We start from the raw sequence: 25,963 nt of genomic DNA on the forward strand, positions 1-25,963 counted from the left end.
TACTTACATAAATGATCTTTCTCTTCCCATTGATCATTTCTCCTCTCCCTATGTGCAAGTTGTAATTTCCTTCTATTTTGAAAAAACATTCTATTGGACCCTACAGACAACCCTAAAATTATACTTTTATTTCTTTCTTTTCTAGCTCTTTCCATATTAAGTAAAGCTTACCCTTGACTTTTATCTCTTGGAGCTCCCAATTTTGTTTCCTTCTTTTCCCTACGAAATTCATTGAATTATGAATGCACATTCACTATCTTCATTTTGTTTCTATCCAATCAATCAGCACTTATTAATTACCTATTATGTGCCAGATATTTTATTAAGCACATATAATAAATAAAACAATTCTTGTTGACAAGGAACTTAAATTCTACTGGAGGAGACAAAGAATTATACCAGTATATATATATATATATAAAATATGTAAAAAGGAAAATACAAATAAATTAAATACAAGGTGGTTTTAGCAGACAGGCACTAATGTAATAACAATAATAATAATAGTATTTATGTAGTGCCAGGCACTATGCTAAGCACTTAACTTCTATCTTGAGATTCACGCAACCCTGGAAGGTAGGTGCTACTATTATCCCCATTTAGTAGTTGAGGAAACTGAGGCAAATAAAAGTTGAGACTTTTCCAATGTCACAAAACTACTAAGTGCCTGACCCCAGACTTAAGCTCGCATATTTCTGTCCAGGACTTGATCCCTTGCTGCACTTAGAGGCCCCTAAGAATGAGTAAGGTCAGGAGAAGCTTTACCCAGTAGGGGTGCTTACGCTTCACCTAAAAGGTTGACAGAGTGCATTCCATAAATGGGGGATAGACAGACATGGGAGACAGGAGATAAAGCGTCGTGTTGTGAGAAACAAAGAGAAAGCCAGTTTGGCTGGATGGAAGAGTGCTGGAAGGGAAGTAGTTATATAATTGCCAAATCCAAACTTTAAATATAAAGTTTTTAATTAGTTTCCCTTCCTTGTCTCTCCCCTTTGTCAATATATTCTCTACACAAATAGCAAAGTATTATTCCTGCAGCATAGGTGTTGTCATGTGCCTCCCCTGAATATAAAGCACTAGCACCTCTGGGATCAAAAACAAATTTTCTTTCATTTAAAGCCCTTTGTAATCTAGGTCCAGCCTACTTTTTCAGGATTATTAAACATTACACCTCTTTATACATTCAGCCATTCTGAATTTACTTTACCTCTTTGCCAAGTACATTGGCTAACCAAATTGATCTACTGTCTGTTTCTCATACAGGACATGTCTACATTGTATAGGTTATCCCCACTATTCTCAATGTACCTCCTCTTTATACCAGCCTCTTCAAAGCCAAAAAGCCAAGGCCACTACCTATATGAAACCATTCTTAATACCAAATTTCTAGTACTCCTTTCTTGTAACTTATCCTAATAAATTTACCTTGTACATATTTCATATTAACTTGTATGCATATATCTTGCTTTCCTAGGTAGAACATTGAAGGCAATGTCAAGCATATAGTTGATGCTAAAAAACGCTTAGTTTATTGATCACAGTAAATATAGAAAATTTAATTTAGATGAAAAAATAAAGGACTAATAAAAGAAACAAGTCTAGTAATTCAGAGTACCAAATAAAAATTAATGACATTGAAATTATAAATTCTTACTAAGAATTAGAATTTTTCCTGATATATATAATAGAAGCATTCCATAAGAAAAATTAGAGGTTGTGGCGAAAAAAAAAAAAACCCAAAAAGAATAGCATTGAGAAATTTTGTAAAGGAAAAAAGTCCCACTAGGCATCTGAGCTTTATTTAAATAGTTTTCCAGTAGAACACAACCAGGTCCATTTGTAATCTTTTCCCTTTCAATACTGACTAACTGTACCCACCCTGCAGACAGACTGGATGGAGAAGACAGTATAGCAATTCCACCTTGACTGGTCACACTTATAGGCACAATAAAGGACATGGCTCAGAACCATCTTTCAGCGCAGAATATCACATACATGATATTCACACTGTTGATATCTGTACCCATATACCATGCCGGCCTGAAGAATAACTAAGGATAATGGTGACATCAATCATCTCTAGGAGTTTACCCCAATACCAATAAGCAGCTGCTGCTTGGCTGGTCCTACAGTAACATCTCAGCTAGGTATGGAACACCACTTTGATCTCACTATTCCTAGACACCAGAGTCATTCTTGATGGCCTTCTGGGAGCCATCAACATCATGAAGGTATAAGGTATATGTTTCCTCTGTGAACAACTGAGTTCCAACTTGTAGGATAATCATGCAGTTTTTGTCTTCTTAAACAGCCAATGAGGAAACTACATCTCATCAATGATCTGTATCTTTCCGAGGAGATAATGGTTGCCCAGCATATGTGGGATTAGCATTGACAGTGATCTGAATGAAGCCTCCAAAGACCATGATTGTCCTCTGAACTACACTTGGTCAGCAAAGAATATGTCCTAGGCAGGCAAATAACAAGTAGGTTATGTTCCCAGTGGGAAGTTCAAACAAGATAATTTAGGCTCCTCAATCTTCCCTAAAACATGTGTTTTAAATGGCTTAGTAATCCTCCACTATATAGATCCAGACTTCTGAATTATCCTTTTCAACTTTCGGTTTTACTTCAACATTCAGCAAGGCAATCATGGAAGAGGTTTATTTAATTTTTTTTTTGGCTAAATTTTGAGCCAAGCAAAAGAAAGGTTTTTTTGAACAAAACTGACACACATCTGGAAATTCTCTAGGGCACTATTCTGCAATTTCTTGATGCCAATCATCTTGAGCTGCAGCATCAGGACAGCATCCAATACCATTTCTTTGAAAATCAGCTTGAAGGTCAGAGACATTGTGGAATGTTTTGCAAGCAGCTGCCTCTATTTCTCTTTATGATCATTCTTCAATTGAAGGAATCTCCCTTAATTTCCTAATTGCCAGTGTGGAAATTAAGCATTTCTCTACATAGGCCTTTATGTGCTTCAGGAATGTTCCTGTCAGCAGGGTATTCAAAACGGCCCTATTAACAACCTAGAATCTTAGTAATCCTGTGACTCAGTGATATGTACTAGTCTTTGCTGTGGGACAGACAACATCAAATGATTTCAGTATGTTTGATCATCTTTGGAAATTTGTTGCATTGCCTGTAATGTCAACAACAAGCTACAGAGACCTGGGCTGATGTGAATAGACTGGATACACTTGATGACTGTTGACAATGCTTAGAAGACAAGGGATTATTTGGGAATACTCCATATCTTCATTCATAAAAATAAATGGGGCATGCTCTTGAAATTGGAAGAATCTTCAGGAGACCCCCTCATCACCAAATCTGGAAACTTCCAGACAATCAATCACAGCCTAGCATTTCTGCTACAAAGCCACTGGGAAGACTGGCATATGGGGGCAGGGCCCTATCCTTAAAATGCTATGATATTTATTTCCGAAAACAACATAATTTAAACAACTTTAATTTTTAAAGCTTTCATCTTAAGAATACCACAAAATACTACTTTTTAAATAGGAAATGTTTTAAGATTAAGAAGTCACTTAATTTTTGTATCTCAGTTCTTTCATTTGCAAAACAGAAATAAAATTAACATTATCATAAGATTATGAGGAAAAAACCTTCTGCATGTTCTAAAGTACTATATAAATTTAAACATATTATTCACAAATAAGGAAACCAATTTGGATAGATTAAATGAATTTATATGAAGTAACATTATTAGAATATCAGACTTTCAATACTCAGTTCTATTTCAACACTGTGTTGTCTTTGTCATCTCATAGAAACCCATTAACAAGTCTTACTTTAATAAGAATGCATTAATTAGAAATTTTAAAATTTTTTTGTCATTTGATGAAAAACTACGGATCTGCATCTCTAACTCAAACTAATTCACCATGAGAGAAAATGAAAATCCCATTTATATGAACATACTACTACCAGAGGGCATCAAGACATTATCTTTCAATGATATTTTTGACCTGATGATTAAGAGTGATGATTAGTAAATCAATAGGTAAAAAACAATCACAATAGGCACACAAACTTTTGAAAATGATTAGCAAAATGAATTTTTAAGTGCCATTATATAAGATATTGTATTAAAGTAAAATATATGATATTTAAATGACAACAATGAAGTTCAAAAGGCATTGATTAAAATAAAACATTTATGGTATTTGCACAAGTTTGCTAAAGATAGGCATAGTGCTATAGTAGATATAGATACAGACTCAAACTTAAGATGATCTAGTGTCAGATCCTGCCTCCCTGACATACTATGTTCCTCTGGACAAGTCATTTAATCTATGAATGTCCTAGACAATCCTGTAAGCTTCTAAATACACAAGAACTGACATCAGTAATAATACAATACAAGTGAGTTTCTTCCCAGCTAGTTCCTTAACAAGAATTAAATCACGTTTTTTTCTCTTTCTAAAGTTGTTGAAATTTTGAATTGTATTGTAAAATGTATTGCTAAATAACTAAATAAATACCTCTCTTAACAGAGTTTGCGTCCTGGTAACAGAATGCATTTTTAGAAACTTTGTAACTAGGGATAAAATAAGGAGACAAAAGTAATGCATTCCAGAATATGGATTCCTTACCTGAAAGAGTTTTGAGATCCACTGCCTTTAAGCTCTTCTTCACCTAAAAAAACCTATAGCTCCCCAGCTTTCTAGATTAAGTAAGGGAGTATGCACCTCTCTCTTGTAATGAAGAGATGACAGATGGGCATAATGTGGGTAATGTCTACCTCAGTCTCAGAAATAGGTGACTACTCTCAGCATTTTGTTCAGACCTCTTCTGGAATGCGAGACATAAGTAAATGTTTTAGTTTACATAGTTCAAGCTATAGAATGCATAGTGAAATAAAAATGAACAGACAGGAAAGTGTTCTGGCACAAGTATTTCACCCACATTGCATATTGTAATTGTTCAGTTATTTCAGTACTGTGATTCCATTTGTTTTTTTGTTTTAATTCTTGGGGTATGTTTTTTTTTTGTTTGTTTGTTTGTTTTTTGCTGGAGGGGAGGGGACTTGCAAAGACCCTAGAGTTGGTTTGCCAATTCCCTCTCTAGCTCATTTTGGAAATGAGGAAACTTGTTTACAAGGTGAAGTGAATTAATCAGGGTTACACAGCTAGTAAATATCTGAGGTAAATCTGAATTTAGGCAGCAGAGTCTTCCTGATTCCAGGCCTGGCACTTTGTCATCTAGCTACTGAGTTCTAGCAACAGGAATAAATCAGTTCTTTTATCACAGATAATTTGCCAACAGAAAACTGTCAAAATATTTTTTAATCAGTTATAAACACTTTTTTAAGGTGGCTATATAAAATGAAATAAAATAAGGATAGAGAAAATCTGTGATTTCATTGGTATTGGGAAAAGATTCCTAAAGGAGACTGCATTTGAGCTAAGTAAAGTTGGCTGGTGGGCAGGAGGGGAAGGAATAATGTAAGTAAAAGAATAGAGGATGGAAAGGTATGATTGTATGGCAAGTAAAATGAAATAAAATCAGAAAGGCAGGTGGGCCTGGATGGTAGAAGATGTTGAATATCTAGCTAAGGAGTTTGAATTTTGTTCATTAGGCAATAAGAAATCATTTAAAGGTTTGAGCAGTGATATAATCATAACCATATATAAGGAAGATAAATCCAAAAGAGATTAATCAATGAAATGATATGAAAGACTAATTTTGGAAGAAAAGAATGGAGTCTTTTTCAATTGTTCAAACAGAGGTAATAATGGCTTATATAAGGTTGGTAGTGGAAAGATGAAAGATGGAAGTGAGATGATTAGGACATATTACTCTGATAGAAGCAAAATGATTTAATAACATTAGATATAGAAGAGGAGAGTGAAGGAGAAAACAGGTAACATCAAAGTTTCAAAGATGTTAAGTCTTAATAAACTGATGATCCCAGAGAAAAATAGAAAACTCACAAAGAGATGATTTTAGAAGAAAAATACTAAACTTGATTTTGACATGTTCAGTTTTAGGTGAGGCATCTAAGATATCTTCCTGGTAGTTTGTGGTACAGCTCTGGACCTGAAGGAGGTCAAGGCTGAAGATAAGATGTAAGAATTGTTTATGTTGAGATAAGTCAGTTAAAGACATGGGAATAAATAATATGGCCAAGATTTAAAGGATTTAAGAGACAAAAAGTACCTATGAAAAATTGTCTCACTATTTAGTAGGAAAATTTTTAGTAATTCTTTGTAAGGACTCAATTAACTGTTTATGTTCAGGTGTCCAGAGTCCAGATTGCTTACAAGGGTAAAAGGAGGTAATTTTCCTTATGCATGGATATCATGCATCTATGCAATTATCTATCAAGGATAGATTTATGAAACCAATTTATCTTATTAGCTCTCAAGAATATAGAAATACCTTGTGACAAGAAATCTTTGAATATTTTGGCATGTTCTTAAGTGGCATAGCAATTCAAAACATACACTTTATCTCAAATTATTAGTTTGGAAATATAAAGTTTACTTCCTTCTCATGAGCAAAAATAAAGCACAAATAAATTATAAAAGTTCTTATCAAATTCACTACTAACTGGACTACATCTTTCTCTTTAATCTAATAGAAAGTTTAGATATAGAAGAAATACTTTAGTTTTTCAAACAGCATCTGGAAGCTTTGAAGAATGATTCACTCTAGTCAAATGTCCCAAATATGATAGCTTACATATCAATAAAATATTGGTATTTTTTGCAAAATTTTTCTGAAAAGGATTATATATTTTCCATAGTTTTAGATGCCACATTTTAGGAATGATGTTGACAAATTGGAGCACATCAAAAGAACAGTGATTAGAATGGTGAATGACCTACAAAGTATTCCACAGAAAATTTATTTGAAAAGACTGAGGATGTTTAGCTTTAACAGGAGAAAGCTTTGTGGACACAACACATGAATTATGATGTGAAAGAGGAATCAGACTTATACTTGACCCCCAGGAGTAATAGCTAGAAGTGGCAAAAGACTAATTTCAATTCCTTATCAAAAACTTCTTCCCAGCAACTAGCACTATCCAAAGGAAAGTCATCTACTTTAGGACTTGCTAAATTCATTATCATTATCATTAACTAGATGCTATATGATGATCGGTCAAATGTATTACAGAATGTATTCCTTTTCTGGTATAGGTGGGATAGGAGACGACTTCTAAAGTCCCTTATAACTCTGATAAACAAACAATTCTCCCTTTATGTAAGCGGACTGTTCCTTAGACCTCTACATAAAGTGATTTTAATTTAATGTGAATTTGCCTATAAATGGGGGGAAGAAAGGGAGAGTCGTAGGTAAGACAGGAAGAGGTCTCATGTTTGTAGAGAGAGGAGGGCTAGTACATGGTACAAGAAGTTAGGGAAAGAGAAGTGAAAGCTAGATGAGGAACACTGGGGGGAGTTGCAGGAAGCTAGAGGAAGAATACCCAATGGGCCAGGTGTACTGAGGTTCCAGACAGGGATGCAGAGGACAAGAGAGAGCAGGTATGACATACAGGAGATGGGGACAAACACAGTACCCAAGTGGGAATGGAGAGAAGACAGACAAAGGCCTCCTTTCAAGCCAAGCTCCCCAATCTGATTTCACTTGGATTTTTTTTTAGGGGCAGGGGCTTAGAGGTGGAAGGCCATGTGATGTTGAGCCAAGGAGTGGGGAGAAAGGACACAATATTATATAGTACAGTTGATTGAGGGTTTGGGGGTTGTTGGGATTTTTTGAAGTGGATTTCTTTTAGAATTCTTGACATTAAGTTGAATATACATAAAGCAAGAAGTGTCTATATATAAAACTCTGTTTTTTAAATGTTTGTGCTCTGCTATGAATAAAAAATAATCACAAACATAAATGACGTGTAACAAAATGAAGGATTTACTTAAGGGGTAATTTTACATAGTATGATGTAGTAGATAGAAGGCCAGTCTTGCAATCAGGAAAGCACGGATTCATGTCCTGTTTCAGATTCAGATTTATCTATGAAAACCATGGGCAAATTACTTTTCTTCTAAGTGCTTCAGACAAATTAAGTGACAAACTACCAATATCACTGGCAGAAAAAATTTCCACACTGAATGAGTCCATACCTATTAATTCCTAGATCCAAATATTCTCCTGGCTACTTAATGATATTAGCTAGCATATCTTGATTTTAAAACCCATCTTTTTCAATTAAATTTTCCTACAAATATTCATACCAACAATTTCTCCAAATGAAAAAAAAATAGTCTTTATAAAACTTTAAGGTGATTTTTCAATGCAAAAATTATTAACCTAACAATACCAAAGTGTGCTAGTTAGAAGTATCTCTTATTCCCAAATTCCCAATTCTGACATTTTTTCTTTCATACTTGCAATCACTTTTATATTTAATAATAATTGCCCCATGCAAGGAATTCCTCTTACTCCAAGATATAACTTTTTTTCATAAGAAATTTTTATTTATACACTTCTTACAACTTTCTCTATCTCCTCTTTAATTGATATGTCACCTTCATTTGTTAAAATTAATTGAATGAAAATACTACATATTAATGAATTCATTTGTGGCTGTATTATTATTATTGTGATATTATTAATGTATCTTTTGTATACATGAGTTAGTAAACAAAGAAAAAGTCCTCTAATAGCAAATCTGTATAAAATAGTTCCAATGTTTACTACAAATGTTTGGCCTCAGTGGTATAGTTCTGAACTGCATGTGGCTATCTGTCTTTTCACAGTGCATATTTTATTTAGTATCTCTTTATTGCAAACTATTCTTTCGTTGTGTCTAATCTTTTCTGATTCTATCTTTTGCTACTTTCATGCTTTTTCTGTTCTTTTTATCATTCTTGAAAAATTTCTTCCTTTCCTTAACTTCCAGGAAGAAAAGAAAGGCTGATTTTTATACACAATTACCAATCAAAGTGCTCCTATATCAGCATGTGTTGATTTTAATCACAGATTTTCAGAACTGGCAGAGAACTTGAAGTTCATCATTTACTTAAAACCACACATTATGTACATGAGAAAACTGAAGTACAATTAGGTAAAGTGATTTATTTAAAATCACATGGCTAATAAGAGTCTGGGGCAATTTCCTTAGAGCTGGGTAAGGTTCTTTGTTATTCTGCCTTCCTTTGAAGTAACATAATTATTGTCACTTAAAATGACAAGTTATTTATTTGTCCAAATTTATTGTTTGTAATATTTTTGAGAGCAGCTAGCTAGGAAGATTATAATTCTTATTTAGCAAATTGATCAAAATTGACTATTAAAGCATAGAATCCAATTCAATTTTGAGCAAAGAGAATAAGGGCCTTTGTGAATAAATAGGTAGGTTCCCTAAGAGCCTACCCTAAGAGAAGGTAGGCTACCTAAGAGATGTAGCAAGCAATATTTTAACTGTTGCCTCACATAAAGAAGAAAAAAAAGGACATTTATTATACTGAAGATTCTTAAGGAAGTGGGCCACCAATTTCTTCATCTCTATTCATTCAAGAAGTATCAAGAATAAGTATGAAGTTCTTGCTTTATGGAAGGCACTTGTATATAAGGCGAAAGGTGATTAAGGGGAGAGGAAAAGGACAGAGCTAAGGAGGGAAACAAAGGAACAAAATTTAAAAAACATCATCCTGTTCTTGGGGAGAGTTAAGACACATACACAATCACTCTCATATAAGGCAATATGTGTCAATGGATGATATCACTTAAAATTGATTTCTGTTTCACAAATCAAAAAAAAAAACTGCTTAAATTCTTACAAACCACTTTTTATTCTTATCTGATCCTCACAACAATCAAGTCAAGTAAGCAGTACAGGCATTATTGTCCCCATTTAGCAGATAAGGAAACTGAAATAAGAGAATTTAAGTGTAAGTCCATGGTACCATGGCTGGAAAGTGTCAGAAAGGGTATTCTTACCCAGGTTTGCTCCTGACCCCAAGTTCAGGCTCTTTCCACAGCACCACACTGCTAGAAAAGATAAAAAGTGCTATTGGAGAAAGGAAAGACCATTTCTGGTAGAGGAGAAAGGGTAAAGAAACTAATTTTTGAACTAGGATACAAAGGATAAGATAGATTTTGAATGATGGAAATTTGCAGGAGGGCTGAAGATGCAGAAAGAGAAGTATAGTACAAAGTACAGAGCATGTTCATGGAACAATCAACACACTATTTTGTGGGGCCAACAGGGGATAGGTAGGGTAATAATGGAAGATAAGTAATTAGTAGTGAGATTACAGAGACCAAGCCAAGCCATAGGAAATTAATCTTTTGGTGGTACAAAGAATTTATTCGAGGGTTGATGAAACTAGAAGTTGGAAAAACAAATGTAGGCAATCAATAAGAATTTTAATACCTTTTTCTAGGTCTTAAAACTGGCTTACAATTGTTGTTGACGATCATTCACACACACACACACACACACACACACACACAAAAAAAAAAAAACCTAATGCTGAGTATTAGTGTATACAGAGAGGGCAGAAACTACATTGAAATTTTTGATTTGCACGTTAACCACAGTCAAATTTATAGAAAAATATTGAATACACCAGGAACTATAATATAATAGCTGGAAATAAGCATAAATGAGTGGCCAGGATATAACAAAGAAGGAATTTTGAAGGGCTTACTAAAAAATCATGTACTATATTTGCTACACTATATTTGAAAAAAATGAATAAGAGAAAATATTTCTGAATATTTATATTTAAAAAAGACAATCAAGAGTTATGAATTCTTCTTGAAATTGTACTTGTCTTTGCAACTGATTTTCTATAAATTGTAATTATAATTTACTTATCTTCTATAAGTCGTAACTTCTGTCAATAATTTTCCTCATAGTGTTAATACTTTTTGTATTTACTATACTGTATTATTATACCACAAAATATACTTCTACAAAGTTAAAGTTCCCTTAAAAACATTTATATACTTAAAACCCACCTTTTTAAATTAAATTTTCCTATAACTATTCTTACCAAAAATTTAACTAAATGTAAAATCACTGGAAAAATAGATTTTATAAAAGACTAGGGCTATTTTTCAATGCAAAATTTATTAACCATTAAAGTATGCTATTCAAACCTGTCTATTAAGTCTTTTTATGTTAACCATCTCTATCCCCCAATTCTGACATTTTTTTTCATTCATATTACTATCACTTTTAAGTGTGAGAGTAATTAGAGTAATTGCCCTGTCCAGATATTTTTCCCGTATCCCATGATGTAACTTTTTTATAACAAACTTTTATTTATACATTTCTTATCACTTCCTATATATTCTCTTTGTCTGAAATTTCATTTTCATTTGTTAGGAATAATTAACTGAATATGAAAAAAGACTAATCACTAATACAGATTCATTTGTATTATAAATGTATATTGTATGTATATGCATAAGCAAAGACTTAGAACAAGTCCTCTAATAATAAATCTTTATGATATATTTCAAATGTCTACATTCAGCAAAATAAAAAAAAACGATCAAATGACAGAATTTAAACAAATTCATATTATTCCTGAACATAAAATCTTAATTGTGTGCTTCATAAAAAGTACTATAGGTTTCAAAAAGTACTGTTAACTCCTCCACTTTTCTCTTAAACAGAATGAATGGTTAACATTTTTTTTAAGTCAATGATTAAGAACTAAAATATAGAGGATTTCCTAAAGCTCTGGACTCGACATCTATAGTTATTTTAGCAATCACATTTATATATAGTATGATTTCAACATTGAACTCATAATTCAGAATGTATAAAACTTTACGGCTGAAAAATATCCATTTTATTTTAAAATCTTATTATAGCTACTATAGCAATTATTAATAAACAGTCAATATATATTCCTATATTTATACCAATGAAATAACTAAAATTTAATAAACTTTCAAATATTTACCCACATACATACGCGTGTGCACATGCGCACACGCATACACGCATGTACACACACACACACACACACACACACTTCCCCCCCCCCCCCCCCCCAGTCTCCCTTGGTCAACCACTAAGGTCATAATTTTATTTAGGTTGATGTTAACTGCAAAATCAATAGGACCTCCATAATCCAAATTTAGATAAATATAATTGGGCTTATTTTCACTAGTAAAATGACTGTGTCATTTACAGTAAAAGTTTAATATCCTTATTTTTAACACTCATCTGATTAGTAATTTTTACTAATCAGTAATCAAATTTACTAATCAGAGAATCAAATTCTCTTCACACCCCCAGTTAAACTAGATATGTACTTTGGGGAAGAGACACAAATGTTATGAACTTTAGATGAGAAAATACTCCAAATGATATAGGAGATCCCAACAGTCAGATGTATATATTTATCAACTGTGATGAGGACAGTATATAATTTTCTCATATGTACATGCTATTAATAATATAAAAGGCTATATTCTCTGAAGGCAAACAAAAACCCTCTACTTTCTTGGTACAAGTTAAAAGACTGGAAAAATTAGATAAGTTAATTTGGAAAGACTAAATAAGAAAATTTTTCTAAGATTTATCTATCTAAAAATCTTTTTAGTTATGGAGCAGGTAACTGTATTTGTTTGTATAACTATAGCTGTATGTTCCCCCTTAAGTACACATAGTTATATGTTCCCCATTTATTCTAATAGACTATAAATGCCTTGAGAGAGGGGCAATTTCATTTTTGCCTTTGCATTTCTAACACCTAACATAAAGCCCTTAATAAATGCTAATTGAATTGAAATGAAATATAGACTGCAGTTTTATAACACTAGCCTTAATAGATGATAAACCTTATTTCTATTTTTGCAGATGGATATTTCTCAAAAATCAATGTGTGCAATAAAATCTGGGGACTTTATTTCTACTTACCCTAGTTCCTTATTAAAAAAAAAAAAAAAAAGAAAAGAAAAGAAATCTTTCCTTCAACAAAATTTCATAATCAACAGGAACCTGAATCCATTTTTTCTGAAGATAAACTCTAACAATGTTCTGACACATATTATAAGAAACTATCTGAAATTTATGAGATTTGGTTACTAGTAACAATGAAAAATATTTTAACTTTTATGAATTACCTTAACAAAATCTCTATCAGTTTTCTCCTTCCATTCTTCTCCAAATACAGTAGAAAATGATCCTAAAGCTATAAGCATAAAAGATACATTAAGTAAAAAGAAAGTACACATTTTCATTTAATCCTTACTAATATCCATAAGTTTGCAAAAGCTTCAACAATGAAAGGCCATTTTAAAGTTTCCTATGGATTAAAAAAATACTTTTCTGGTAAATCATAGTATATTTCATTAGTGTAGTACTTGCAGGAAACAATCAAATGGTCTATATTTCATGTACCTATAATTCTTATACCCTAATTAGCTACAATTTTATGGGTATCCAGAAAGAAATGAATAATTTATTTTAGAAAACAGTTACTAAGTACTTAGTTTTCACTTATATGGGGGAAAAACATTTAAGTCACACATCAATCCATGATTGCCCCAACATGGGGTATAGCTAATGAAATTTTTTAGTTTATATGCTATACCAACACCTGGGTACAATTGTTTATGGAATTTGTACCACAACGTAATCACTTTATCTTGTGTGGGAATATTCATGATACAATCTAGAGATGAACTCTGGTGGTAAAATGCTTATACTGTTAAGATTCCCCACAAATAATAGCATGTTTTGTTTAAAAAACCTAAATTACCTAAGTTGAGATTCATTTGGGTAATTTTTTTGGTGAGGGGAAGGAGTAGGAAAAAAAATTTTTTTAATGTAATAATTTTTATTTAGAAGATAAACCAATTCCAGTTGGCTGATAAATCTTTTATTTATCCATTATACTAATGCATACACATATGTTAACAGCTATTCTGCCCCATCATTTCTCAAAATGAGGGAACTCATAATATTGGTTAAAGAACTGCCAGCAAATCAGCAGGATAAACTTATCTTTAATTTAGGTATTTCCATTTACCTTAAAAATGAGATACTTGCAATGACTTATTTAGTAATAAAAAAGTTAAATATTGCTCTTAAATTGTAACAGTACAGTTACAAAGACTGATAATATGGAAACTACATATGATAAAATAGTTAAAAAATAAAAATCAAATACGTGTAACAAAGTTTAGATTAGATCTTTTCAGGAAAACAAGTGTTGATATTATGACATTCAATAGAATCTAATTACAAAGATTAAGTAAATAATGCCTCCATTAAATAAAATATACCAAATAATTTATATAAAAGCTACTAATTTTTTAAAAATTCATAAATATAACAAAAAACTGTGAATAATTCTGTTACATAAGATGTTTTCAAACACTACTACTAACATCAATCAATTCTTCTGGGCTACTAGAAGGTTATTTTAAGGATTAAATGTAATAATTTATAATAACAAATAATAGTTGGGTTACTGCATTTCTTGAATCAACTTAACACAAGAAGTACTTTGCGCAGTAAAGCATAATCAACATACCAAAACAATAAATCATTTTTTTCTTTGAAAAATAAGATAATTTTATTTATTGAAAGTTCTTATCAAGTTGGATTTATCAGTGATATTTTAAAGAGGTTAATGTATTTAATAATGTTATTATTTTAAAGATATTGGACAAATCACTAAAGGATTACTGTAATGTAGTCTGGTGTATTGGAAAGAATGCAAGATTTGGTGTCAAGATATATAGGTTTAAATGATTTACTAAGGGGATTGGAAAATTGTACAATCTAATCAAGGTTCAGTTTCCAAATCTGTAAAATGAGCAGAATAATTGCACTACTTACCTCATAAAGTTGTTACAGAAAAAAACAACAACTGTAAAACTACTTATTTATATCATGGGTACACACAACATATTATGGAATACTTAAACCTTTTATTACATGCAATTCTGGTTTAATACTCCATAAAATAAACATTCCACATTAAAGAGGGAAAAAATGTGAAATGTCTTTATTTAGAGAGTAATACATTACATCTACTTTATAAATGCCTAAATTTAAAATCCACTGCTTTGAAAACTAAATAGAACCCTTTAAAAATCTTAATTGTTTTCATACATCAAAACTTAGAAAAATTATTTTCTACTGTTTCCTAAAAGTCTCAAATGACATTTAAACAAGGTCTTCATAAGATCTTTCAGGACTTTAAAATTTAAAACATACCTATAATTTAGGTTAAAGAAATGCATTGCTAAAGAACTCTGTAAATAATAATTAGAGGCAAATTTATTATGTTTAACCACAAATATAATAAAGAATTAAACATTTTCTCATTTCAGGAAATGAGAAGTGACAAATAAAAATTGTTACTATGAAAAAAAATAAATGTTCTTAAGTTTAAGAAAGTCTGTACAAATATTTATCAAATTGTTTCTGCCATACCTTCAACTTTAGCATTTAAAGTTTGAAAGTTGACTGCTTAAATAATTTATGAAGACCCTGTAAAAAGAGACCTATGAAAATCATAGTTCATTTTCTTAAGTAGATTTATTACACCAACTACTGAAAGAATAAAATCATTCTTGTTCAAAAATCAATTCTCAGCTATATGGATGCCCTTTGGAAACTTTATCTTCAAAGTGCTGAAACTGAATATATTTCTTTAGTATATGAAATAACTTCCAATGTAAAGTTTAACAGCTAATGAACATTAAGAGATTGGCTAAATGTTACAAATATACATGTCCATAAAAGTTACCAGGTAACTTTTGTAAAAGAGTTCTTTGAGTAGTACCTGTAAAGAACCAAGAATCATCTTGGTCCTTTCCATATGCTCCTAAAATTATTTTATACTTATATCCTTTACACAGATCTCTACATATCTATATCTAAAACCAACCTAGGTCATCCAAATTCCAAGTCACCATATGTAGCAGAGTATATCCCAAATAAAAATATACTTAATAAATTAAAATTAAGACTTACACACTAAAATAAAATTGCAAACATTGTTATTTCATCATAAAAAATGCTTTATCACTGACTAAAAAATATAATCAATAATGATTTACAATATGATAATTCATTTTCTCACATGTCTAGTCTGTATCCACAAAAGTTAAACATTTAGATTTTTAAATGCTGAGAAAAAAATGTTTTATTCATTCCTTCATCTTGTCCACTACTAAGAAATAAGTTTATAATGGCAATTTTATCTTTGAAGAACAACTGATTACAGTTAAAGTAATGGGAGAAAAAGAGCCTGAAACTAATTCTATACTACTGCCAATTAAGAAGACATCTTGATCAGGACAATTACTCTCTTTTTTTTCCTGCTATGTGTAAGGGCAAGAAATGTAAATTTGTAAGCTCTTAGAATACAACAAATATAAACACTGGGAAATTAATCTAAGAACCACAGTCAACCCTCATACAAAGAAAAAAAAATTCATAAAACATGAAAATAGTTTGATTTAAAATAAAATAATAACAGAAGCTTACAATTTAAAAATACAAGCATGCCAAACATTTGATGAATAATAATAGGCTTATTTTGGCAGCAAGTTTGCAAATGCACTAACATAATTTTTATTAACAGAAACTATAATCACATTATAACAAAAACATATTTTAGAGGGTTCATAGGGAATAATTTCTGTAAGATAGTATTTTTCTTGTAAAATACTTCAATGTTACACACTCACTTAGAAAAATGTAGTCATTTCCTTATGTCAAAATAGCATAGAATTTAAAATGTTGAAAAAAAATTACTCAATTGAATTTAACATTTTAAATGCAAACAGAATGTAAATTTACTACAATTTTAAGTAATTTCTTGCTCAACAACTTTTGTTATAATACTCATCACAAAAATTAATTCACAGATGGATACACGTGAAATATCCCTTTCTCTTTGAAATACCAAAGGATTTGATGTCAGAATACAAGAAAAAACTTTTCCCACTTAATCCGTGTATATCTATGAAAAATTCTCCTTCTTATTGATTACTCCCTTATTCTTACCTTGATAAATACAATAAATTCAACTTAAAACTTACTGTCGTCAAACACCCCAGCATTAGCAAGTAATAAAGTGATGATTTTAGGGTCTTTTTCAAGTTGCATGACGTGCTTGCTTTCATTTGACAGAAGAGTGCATACATTAATAGCAAAGTCCACTTCATTTGGGAGTCCAGATAACAGGGAAAGCACCAATTTATTATAATCATTTGGCGAATTGAAGTCCATAGATAGCCCATAGCTTTGACGAAGATAATCTACCAAAGATATAAAATAGTAAAAAACAAAAGAAACCAATTACTCATGAATGTCTCATGGATAAGCTACTACTTCAAATACTTCCCTAAATTTTATTTTTACCTAATAAATTTGAGGAATTTTTTAAAGGAAAAAAAAGGTCAAACTTTGTTTTTAAAACACATTAACTAAACTGAATGGGTTCAATCTTGTATTTTCTTAAAATTTACTTTACTTATCTAAAATTATGCATCATTCATCATTTCATCAGAATAAATCCTCCCTCCCTCCAATGAACTGATAGTAATACCTCTATTCAATTAAATACTATGGATGAATTATAGAAGGCCCCAAAACTCTCCACCTAACAAGCCAATCAACTGGTGGTGTGAGACTTTTTTAAGTAAACTACACTGACCATTATGAAATGATGTGTCTTTCACTATCCCTGTGTTTAGGGTTTCCAGGTTACAACTATTGGCACAAACTTTTGAGAACCTCAGGTTCCCACCACATGCTGCCCTATATCTTTATTAAAATATTTTAAAATACACATTTACTACAGGGTACTGTTGTTTATATTTGGGGGATTTAAGCTTTACTGAGCCATGATTCTAAATTTATATGTACTGTTCATTTTAAAATAGAATAATTTAATATTTTAAGTCTATCCATATAAATCTAACTATATTTACCTGAAAGTGTTTCTTATAATAGGCTATATAATGGTAGAGATCTTGAAGCTAGTAAATCTAAAATCTAGTGCCACTCAATTTTGAATTTAATAAAAAGAATTTAGTGTCTCTAAAGTAAATATCTCCTATTTAAAGTATCCCCGTAAATTTGTGTAATATCTGATTAACTTATAAAAATTCAACTTTAGTTAAAAAAAAAAAATCTTATTGCCAGGTCTTTCACCTACTGACCCAAGGCAAAATACCTTAGCAACAGAGGGTATGGGTAGTGGAACACAGAATACAGAAAAGGGATTAAATAGGGAATTTAGAAGGGAAGAAAAAGAGATAAGAAATAGGAAAGGAAGAACAAGATAGAAGGGAGAAAGAAAAGAGAGAGATGGAAAACAAAGGAGGAAGACAAGAAATTCTAAGAAAAAGGAGAAGAAAGAGAGAAGATGGGGAAGAAAGGAAAGAGATATCACAAAAGTATATTGATATACTTTTAGAAACATCTGGATGGCAAAATTAAAAAAAAAAAAATTGACTGAAAGATTAAATAAAGATCTACCTCCAAAAAACATCAAGTCAGGGGGCAGCTAGATAGAACAATGGATACAGTACCACCCAAGAGTCAAGAGGACTTAAGTTCAAATTCCACTTTAAATACTTAATTCTAACTGTGTGATGCTGGGCAAATCACTTAACCCCAATTACCTCTCAAAAAAACAAACCAACACAAAAACAGAAAGGATCCATTAAATAATTTTTTTTAAGGTGGGTGCCTAAATTACATTTCCACCCTAAACATATAAAAAAATTCTAAGAATGTTTTCAGTAACAAACTTTTCAAGATATGCATAAGAGTAATAAATGATAACGAAAAAGTCTTCACAAAACATAAAAGCTGATTACATAAAATCATGTCAAATTTGTTAAACTTGGCTAAAAAACTCTCAAGCTCTGAATAATAATAGAAATATGCCCAAACTAAAATATACTAGGATAAATGGATTTAAACAGAATGAAATTCTATTTCAATAAAGACTAAACATTAATGTAGTCAAGATTTCTTGTTAACTTACTCTATGTATTACTATATCTGCTTAAGAATGTCTCTTAGAAACAGTTTAATTATCAACAAATGCAAAATGTGAATTTAAATCTGGCTATTATTGAAGAATAAGATAAGAGACACTCAATAGAAACTTGCCATATTTAATATGATCCCCAGGGTGGGGGGGAATGGATAGGGGGAGGAAGGCGATACATCTATAATTTCATTAGTATAGGGAGCTTCTCTGTGAAGAAGTACCCTCTACTTTCAAACAACTGTTCTGCAAATTATATTCTTAGAAAGTTACCTATAGCACTGAGAAGTCATGTGACCTGTTCAAGGTCAAATAGGTGGGACTAACTTTTCTTCACTACACCATACTGTTTATCAACATGTTCCTGTATTAGTAAATCTGCTAAAGCCTTTATACTAAAATACTTAAGTTTCTTCCATTGTCCTAAGTATTGAGAATGATTATAAATCTGTAATTTTTCTCTAGCACTCTACTTAAAATTAATTTGTTCCTTTTTCTTCTGTATGATTTCTGAGAACATGAGATAATTTTTTTCCCTATAAATACTAGATAATTATAGTGGATATAATCTTTATCAATACAGTCTTTCGTGGGAAATCAGGCCTCAAAAAGAAAAAAAAATTATCCAACAGATGCTCCAAATGCTTTATATACAAAATTCATTTCTGACACTATAGTTCTATCAATCAAACATGTTCACAGAAGTTGAATTATATAGAATGGACACATGAAATGCCCTAGGAAAGGAAAACGTTAATTTTGAATTTTGTTTTTAAAAAAACATTAATTTAAACCACTTTCTTACTAAAGCATTCTGGACACTAACAAATATTAAAGAACTGTACAAATATGATTAATCAGCCTCTGTAGGTCTTGCTTTCCTTGTACAAAAAAATAAAGGCCTGGTGCTAAATGATTTATAAGATTTCTTCTACCTCTAAAATGCTGTAATTTTAAGTAACCAATTTGAAATTTTGGATTTCACATCTCTCTTCTGAAAAGGCTGTAGCAGTCTACAGCAGAAACAGGATATACACAATGTACCAAAAAAAAAAAAAAAAGAAAAAGAAAAAGCTGCTTTGAGAATGAATGTGCACGTGATTGTAAAAGGAACTGCAGAGGCAATTGGGGTTAAGTGACTTGCCCAGGGTCACACAGCTAGGAAGTGTTAAGTGTCTGAGATCAGATTTAAACTCAGGTCCTCCTGACTTCAGGGCTGGTGCTGTACCACCTAGCTGCCTCCAACAATTTACTATTTCTAATAATAACAGGCTACCACTTATATAGCAACTTAACATTTGCAAAGCCTTTTAATACAGTATATCATTTAGTTCTCAAAACAACAGTGGAGGTAGGTGCTATTACTATCCCTGTTTTACAGATAAGGAAACTGAGGATTATACATAGCTATTAAGTGTTTGAGATAGGATTAGGACCTAAACCTTCCAGATTAGATATCTGAGTACTTTAAAATAATAATCTTATACTATAAATTCATCAAAACTGGAGTAGGCATTTTAACAAATTGATTTTACAAACTTTTTTTTGTTCAGTCCTATAATTTCATCCGCTCAGAAAATTTCCAGTAAGGAACTCCCTTCAAAATCTAGAGCATTAATTTCTATGTAATTTAAAGTCTAACACAGCATACTGAAGCATTAAAAAATTAAATGACTTGCCCATAAGTAATCTGAAATCAAGTATTCCTAAATATTTCATTCTTTAGCAATAAATGAGAAAATCAACAAGCTTTTGTTTTTTTTTTTTTTCATCAAGCAATTATTAAACACTCACTATAGAGGAGGCAATATGCTAAGCACTTAAGGTACAAAGAAAAGAAATAAAAATAATTCCTGCCTTCAAGGAACTTAAATTCTGGGGATATTAAGACTTACTTCCAAAGGTGATTATAAGAATAAAATGAGATTACAATTGTAAAGAGCTTAATAGTGCCTAATACAAATAAGTGCTAGATAATGGCTAGCAATGATGACTATCATAATTATCATTACCATTAACAAGTACTACTAAGACACACACACACACCCACACACACACATATACACACGCACACGCACAGGTACAGATTATCTTCAAAGTCTTAGTGCAGTTTTAATTCTTAATAACTTAAAAACAGCACTAAAACTTTAAAATTTTAATAACTTAAAACTTCTAAGAATTCTAGGATAGCTTAGATACAAGATACGTGTAAGTACCTTTATTTTTAATAATTTAATGATTTATTTATTTAAAAGAATCTTGATCATCTCTTAAAAACTCTGCTCCTTCAACTATATCCTTTATTATAATGTGGATCTATTCCGAAAGATCAAAATCTTAAACCTTAGCACCAAACAATGAATGGAATCAAGTTAGTTTTATATAGAAGTTGCTTTCTAAACAAGTAACTAGAAAAAACTCTGGTTTAAAATATGTAATGATATGCCTTAATTTTCTCTGGAAACAACAAGCTATTGCTATAGTTTCTTCAAATCCAATTCATACAATCATTAATATAATTCTGATATGGCATAGTTTCTGTTTAAAATATATGCATATACATACACATACTACATACATGGTAGTTTCTAGAAAAAAAAAATACAAGAAGTTGGGTTAATAAATCTGAGAGAATGAATCCTTGCCAAGTACTACCTCAAATTACAGCACATTATCTCCTTGTGTTTTAGGAATATCTCCTTAGGTTCCATCTTCTATTTTGTTGTTTTCAACTCCAATGGTGCTTTTCTCTTTCTATTTTGTCCTTTTTCTCCACAGGATAACTTAATTTTGTTATTTTTACTTTCCTTCGTAGCTGAGTTTATTAGAGCTGGATTAGATTAGATTAGATTTAGAACTATTGAAGGGCTTTTTCTTATAATTCTTGAATGTGAAAGTTGGAGATACCATATAGAAATTGATGCCATATAACATAACTATTTTGTGTTTCTACAGTCTGGAGTATTTGCAGTCAGCATAATCAGCTTGTTTATATTTTGTTTTGTTTTTCTAAAAGTGCTTCAAATGCCTCTCTTTCAGTGAAGGTGTCATTTTTCACTGATGATTATGCTCATTTTACCAGAATATCTCATCTAGTATTTAATCTTGGGATCCTTTATAGAACATATTATTTCCTCTTGCAGTTATCTGGTGGCTGCAGGATAGTCTTCTGAGAGTCAAATTTCCTTTCCTTTATATGAGAAGGTCTGTTTCCTGGTCTCTTACATAATTTGTTGATAGGTCTTAGAGTTTGCCATATTGGATTATCACCCATGAAAAATCTGTGGATTCTTTTGATTGTCACATTGTTTCCTGTATTCAGAAGTTCTGGGAAGCCTTCTTGGAGTATAGCATACATTATGGTGTTCAAATTCATTCATCATGTTCTTCTGGGGTACCTAAAATCCTTAAACTGTCTTCTACAATGTTTTACTTGTATAGAGATTATGTGTTCTTTTAATATTACTGCTTTGGGCTTCATTTTTGTATATTTGTAGTCCTAGTTAACTGCTCTTTTTTGCTTCTTTGGAGAGACATGCCACCAAAAATATAAATTTTCCAATTCTGTCAATTACTTCTATTATGCAGGCCACAAATTTTTTTTTTTCATATTCAGGAATAACTTGCTGTTGTTCCATGATCTTCTGGGAATCCATAGGGTCCTTGGCTTCATCAACCATGGTTCAATTTCCTTAGCCTCCTTTTTATGTCCTAGTAGCCATTTTATCTTTGTATTAATTTCTTTCTTGATTTTTTTAGTCTATGGTATTCAAAGTTTTAACTGAATTTTATTCTTTGAGGTTTTTGGTAATTACAGGTTTTTTCTTTACATTCCCCTACTGACTACTATTCTCCTTGCTGTTTGATGGCAGAAGAGCTGTCTCTGCATTCTCCCAGCAAGGGAAATCCATTTTTCATCATCTTGAGTGTTTGTCACAAGTGACTTCTGGGGACATAACTGGAGCCATCTGGCTATCAGTCTCCTTTTCTTTGGATCTGATGCAACCCTGATACATGCTGGCACTCAGCCCCAGTTTTTTCTTTTCTTTAAAATATCTGTCTTGGTACAGTTAGCATGGCATGCTATATCAAGCAAAGCTTAATTTCACTTTCCTATACTTTTACCTCCTGTGTGTGGAAGATTTGGGGTAGGCAATACTGCTGTCCACTGTTTGCTGTCACAGAAGAGTATGCGACAGACCCTGCAGCACCAGCAAAGCAATTATTTACATGCATACTAGGAGCCAAGCCCATGGGTCATCAGCCTACCTCCAGAACATAGGGGCTGTTAGCAGGGCGATACTGAGTGATATTTTCCAATGTAAAATCGCCACCTTGTATAGGCCTCTATCAAGACCTCTCAGGTTATTTTACTTACACATAATTCTTACTTTCTGGAGTTTTGAGAGTTTGAGAGAATTAAGAGAAAATGTCTCATCCTCTCATCACATGATCTAGAAGTCCAAATCACATAAGGTCCTTGACTAATGAGACAAGATTCCAATGTGATATTCTCTTTAGGATATAATTAAAAATATATTTACTATAAATCTTCTTGCTCACTTTGTGTCAATAACTACATGTAAGGCCAATGGAACCTTCGACATGGAGAAGGCACGTAGAGAAACAATGTAAGCAAAGGCACCACAGTAGAAACTACTACCTCACTACCAGCCCTCACAGTCTGTGCTCTGGGATAGTTTAGCTATTTGTTTGCTGTTGCTAGAGTCTCTTCTAGAAAACCCTGCACTGGCCATTACCACATCTTCTTCACTGAAGTTTCTATGGAGAAAAGTTTCATAGAGGCAAAGGGACTAATCATTTACATGTTTGAGAATGTTTTAGAAGTCTAGGTGAAGAGAAAAAGGTTCAGGAGAGAAGTATACTAAAATTTATATGTAATGTAAGCAATCACCAGATGTCTCCTTGGATCATCTCTCTAGCAATGTTGGGTCCCTTCCTGATCTCTTCCATTCTTATCCTCAGTACTCCATTTTGGATGTTGTTATATTATTAACTTCCTTATTTCTGGTCTTGATTGCTTTTGAGACCATATATATATTTCTCCCTGAGTTTTATTTTGTTCATCTTTAAAATAAGGAAGTCAGTTAAAACAACATTTAAATTTCCTTTAGATTAAATGACTCTATAGATATGGGTCAATAAACATTTAAATATAAACAAGTTCAGATCTTGGGATTAGCTTTATACATTTTTAAAGCTGTCTGCTGATGCAACAATAATAACAGAAATTCAGAATTATTATAGTGTTAAAAGAGAACTTAAAGGTAATCTTGTCCAACCTCCAGTGATTATAGAACTCCTTAGTGAAAGTAACCCAGTCTCTGTTTCAAACTGGAGCAGTATGTTAAAAATTGTTCTTCATATTGAACTAAATCTGCCTTCCTTTTTTCTCCTATTTATTAGTCTTAATTCTTCCTCGAGAATTACAAGCATTCAAGAGAAGAGATTTGGGTTGCATTTTTTGGTACCATATTTGGCCACGACTAGACAGTTCTTCATAGAGGTCACAACCATTAGATGTGGCTTTTCTTCAATTCTGCTCCAAAGTGAAAATTGAATATAACATGTAGAGATTGATGCCATATGACATGAACTCTCTCAGCTTCTTTCTTCTATTCTTCAAAAGTCAGCATAATCAGTTATCCTCTCTGCCTCTTCAAATCACAAAAGAGAGATCTTTACTCCTCACTAAGTTCAAAGCTTCTACTTCCATCACCACCCTATTCCTCTTTCACCTCTTACAGGCTCTCTCCAACTGTAATCTCTCTGTTCTCTTTTGAACCTTTAATTTTTCCCTTATCACTGGCCTCTTCAACTACTAAATATTCTTTCTTCATTTGATTTCTGAGAACTTCCCTAGTTCTCATTCTATTTTTCTAGGTGCTTACACTCAACACCTAAATGCCTTTTCTTTACATGAGTATGCCCTTAAGTTCTGTTCTTAAACCTTTTCCTGCTAAGTTTTCCTTGTGAACAATCTCACTCAATTCTTTGTATTCAAAACATCTATGTATATGATCCTAAGTCTTTATTTCCAACTCTGACATCTTTCTAAGCACACATGAGCAACTGCCTCAAAAGATACAATCTAGATGTTTCATTAGCATTTCAAAATCAAGTCCACAATCTGGCGCTTATCTCCCCTAAACCAGCTTATCATTGTGACTCTACCATTTCTTTCAGTACTATCATTTTTCACTTAGGCTTTTAAAATGTACATAAGACTGTCTTTGACTCTCCCTAATCACCCATTTTAATAGAGACAAAGTCCTACAGATGTCAACTACATCAGTCTCTTCCTCTATATTCTCACTGAAAGCAACTTATTAAAGGGAATCACCACCACCTTACTAAGTATTAGGTGTTCACCTCTACACTCCATATTCCAACCCATTCCTCATTCCATTGTCAAGATAATATTCCTTTTCTTATTAACTTCGATTAGCTCAAAAATCTTAAGTAAATCTCTACTATTTGACAAGTAAATAGCAAACTCCTTTATCTGGCATACAATACCTTCCATATTCTTGCACCAGCTTACCTTTCCAACTTGATTTTACAATGATGTGTTCTATATCCTCTCCAGTCTAGTCAAAATACATTAGCATATCCAAATGAGTATGACCTACAATTTCCCATTTTAGTGTCTCTGCAAACATTGTTTCCCTATATCAAGAATGCATTCTCTCTTCCACCTCTAAGCTTTAAAAATTCCTACTTATCTTTTAAAGCATTACTTTCCTCCAGCCTTTCCTCCATCAGTAATGATCTTCCTCAAACCCTGTTGACATTGCGGTGTTTAAGAGTTATGCAATTTTGTGCATTATGGTTATCAAACTGTAAACTCAATGAGAGCAGGGACCAATATTTAAATTAACAATGTATTTCTCCCAGCACTTAGAATGGTACTTTTAATGGCACTTTTAAATATCTATTTAAATAAAAGAATATTC

The 25,963-nt window shown here is 31.9% G+C and overlaps 1 protein-coding gene across 2 annotated transcripts in view; it reads right to left on the reverse strand.

The window, feature by feature from the left end:
- ARID2 (AT-rich interaction domain 2) overlaps positions 1 to 25,963 on the reverse strand; it is a 203,508-nt gene that overhangs the window by 69,462 nt on the left and 108,083 nt on the right. For both annotated transcript variants that reach the window (XM_031940372.1, XM_031940371.1), the window contains 2 exons: positions 17,023 to 17,241; positions 13,084 to 13,151 (listed from right to left, as the gene is read on the reverse strand). In XM_031940372.1, coding sequence (XP_031796232.1) covers positions 13,084 to 13,151; positions 17,023 to 17,241 — 287 coding nt within the window. The remainder of the gene's footprint in view (positions 1 to 13,083; positions 13,152 to 17,022; positions 17,242 to 25,963) is intronic.

The sequence above is a fragment of the Sarcophilus harrisii genome, chromosome 5 (genome assembly GCF_902635505.1).
Source record: "Sarcophilus harrisii chromosome 5, mSarHar1.11, whole genome shotgun sequence".
NCBI classification, from domain to species: domain Eukaryota; kingdom Metazoa; phylum Chordata; class Mammalia; order Dasyuromorphia; family Dasyuridae; genus Sarcophilus; species Sarcophilus harrisii.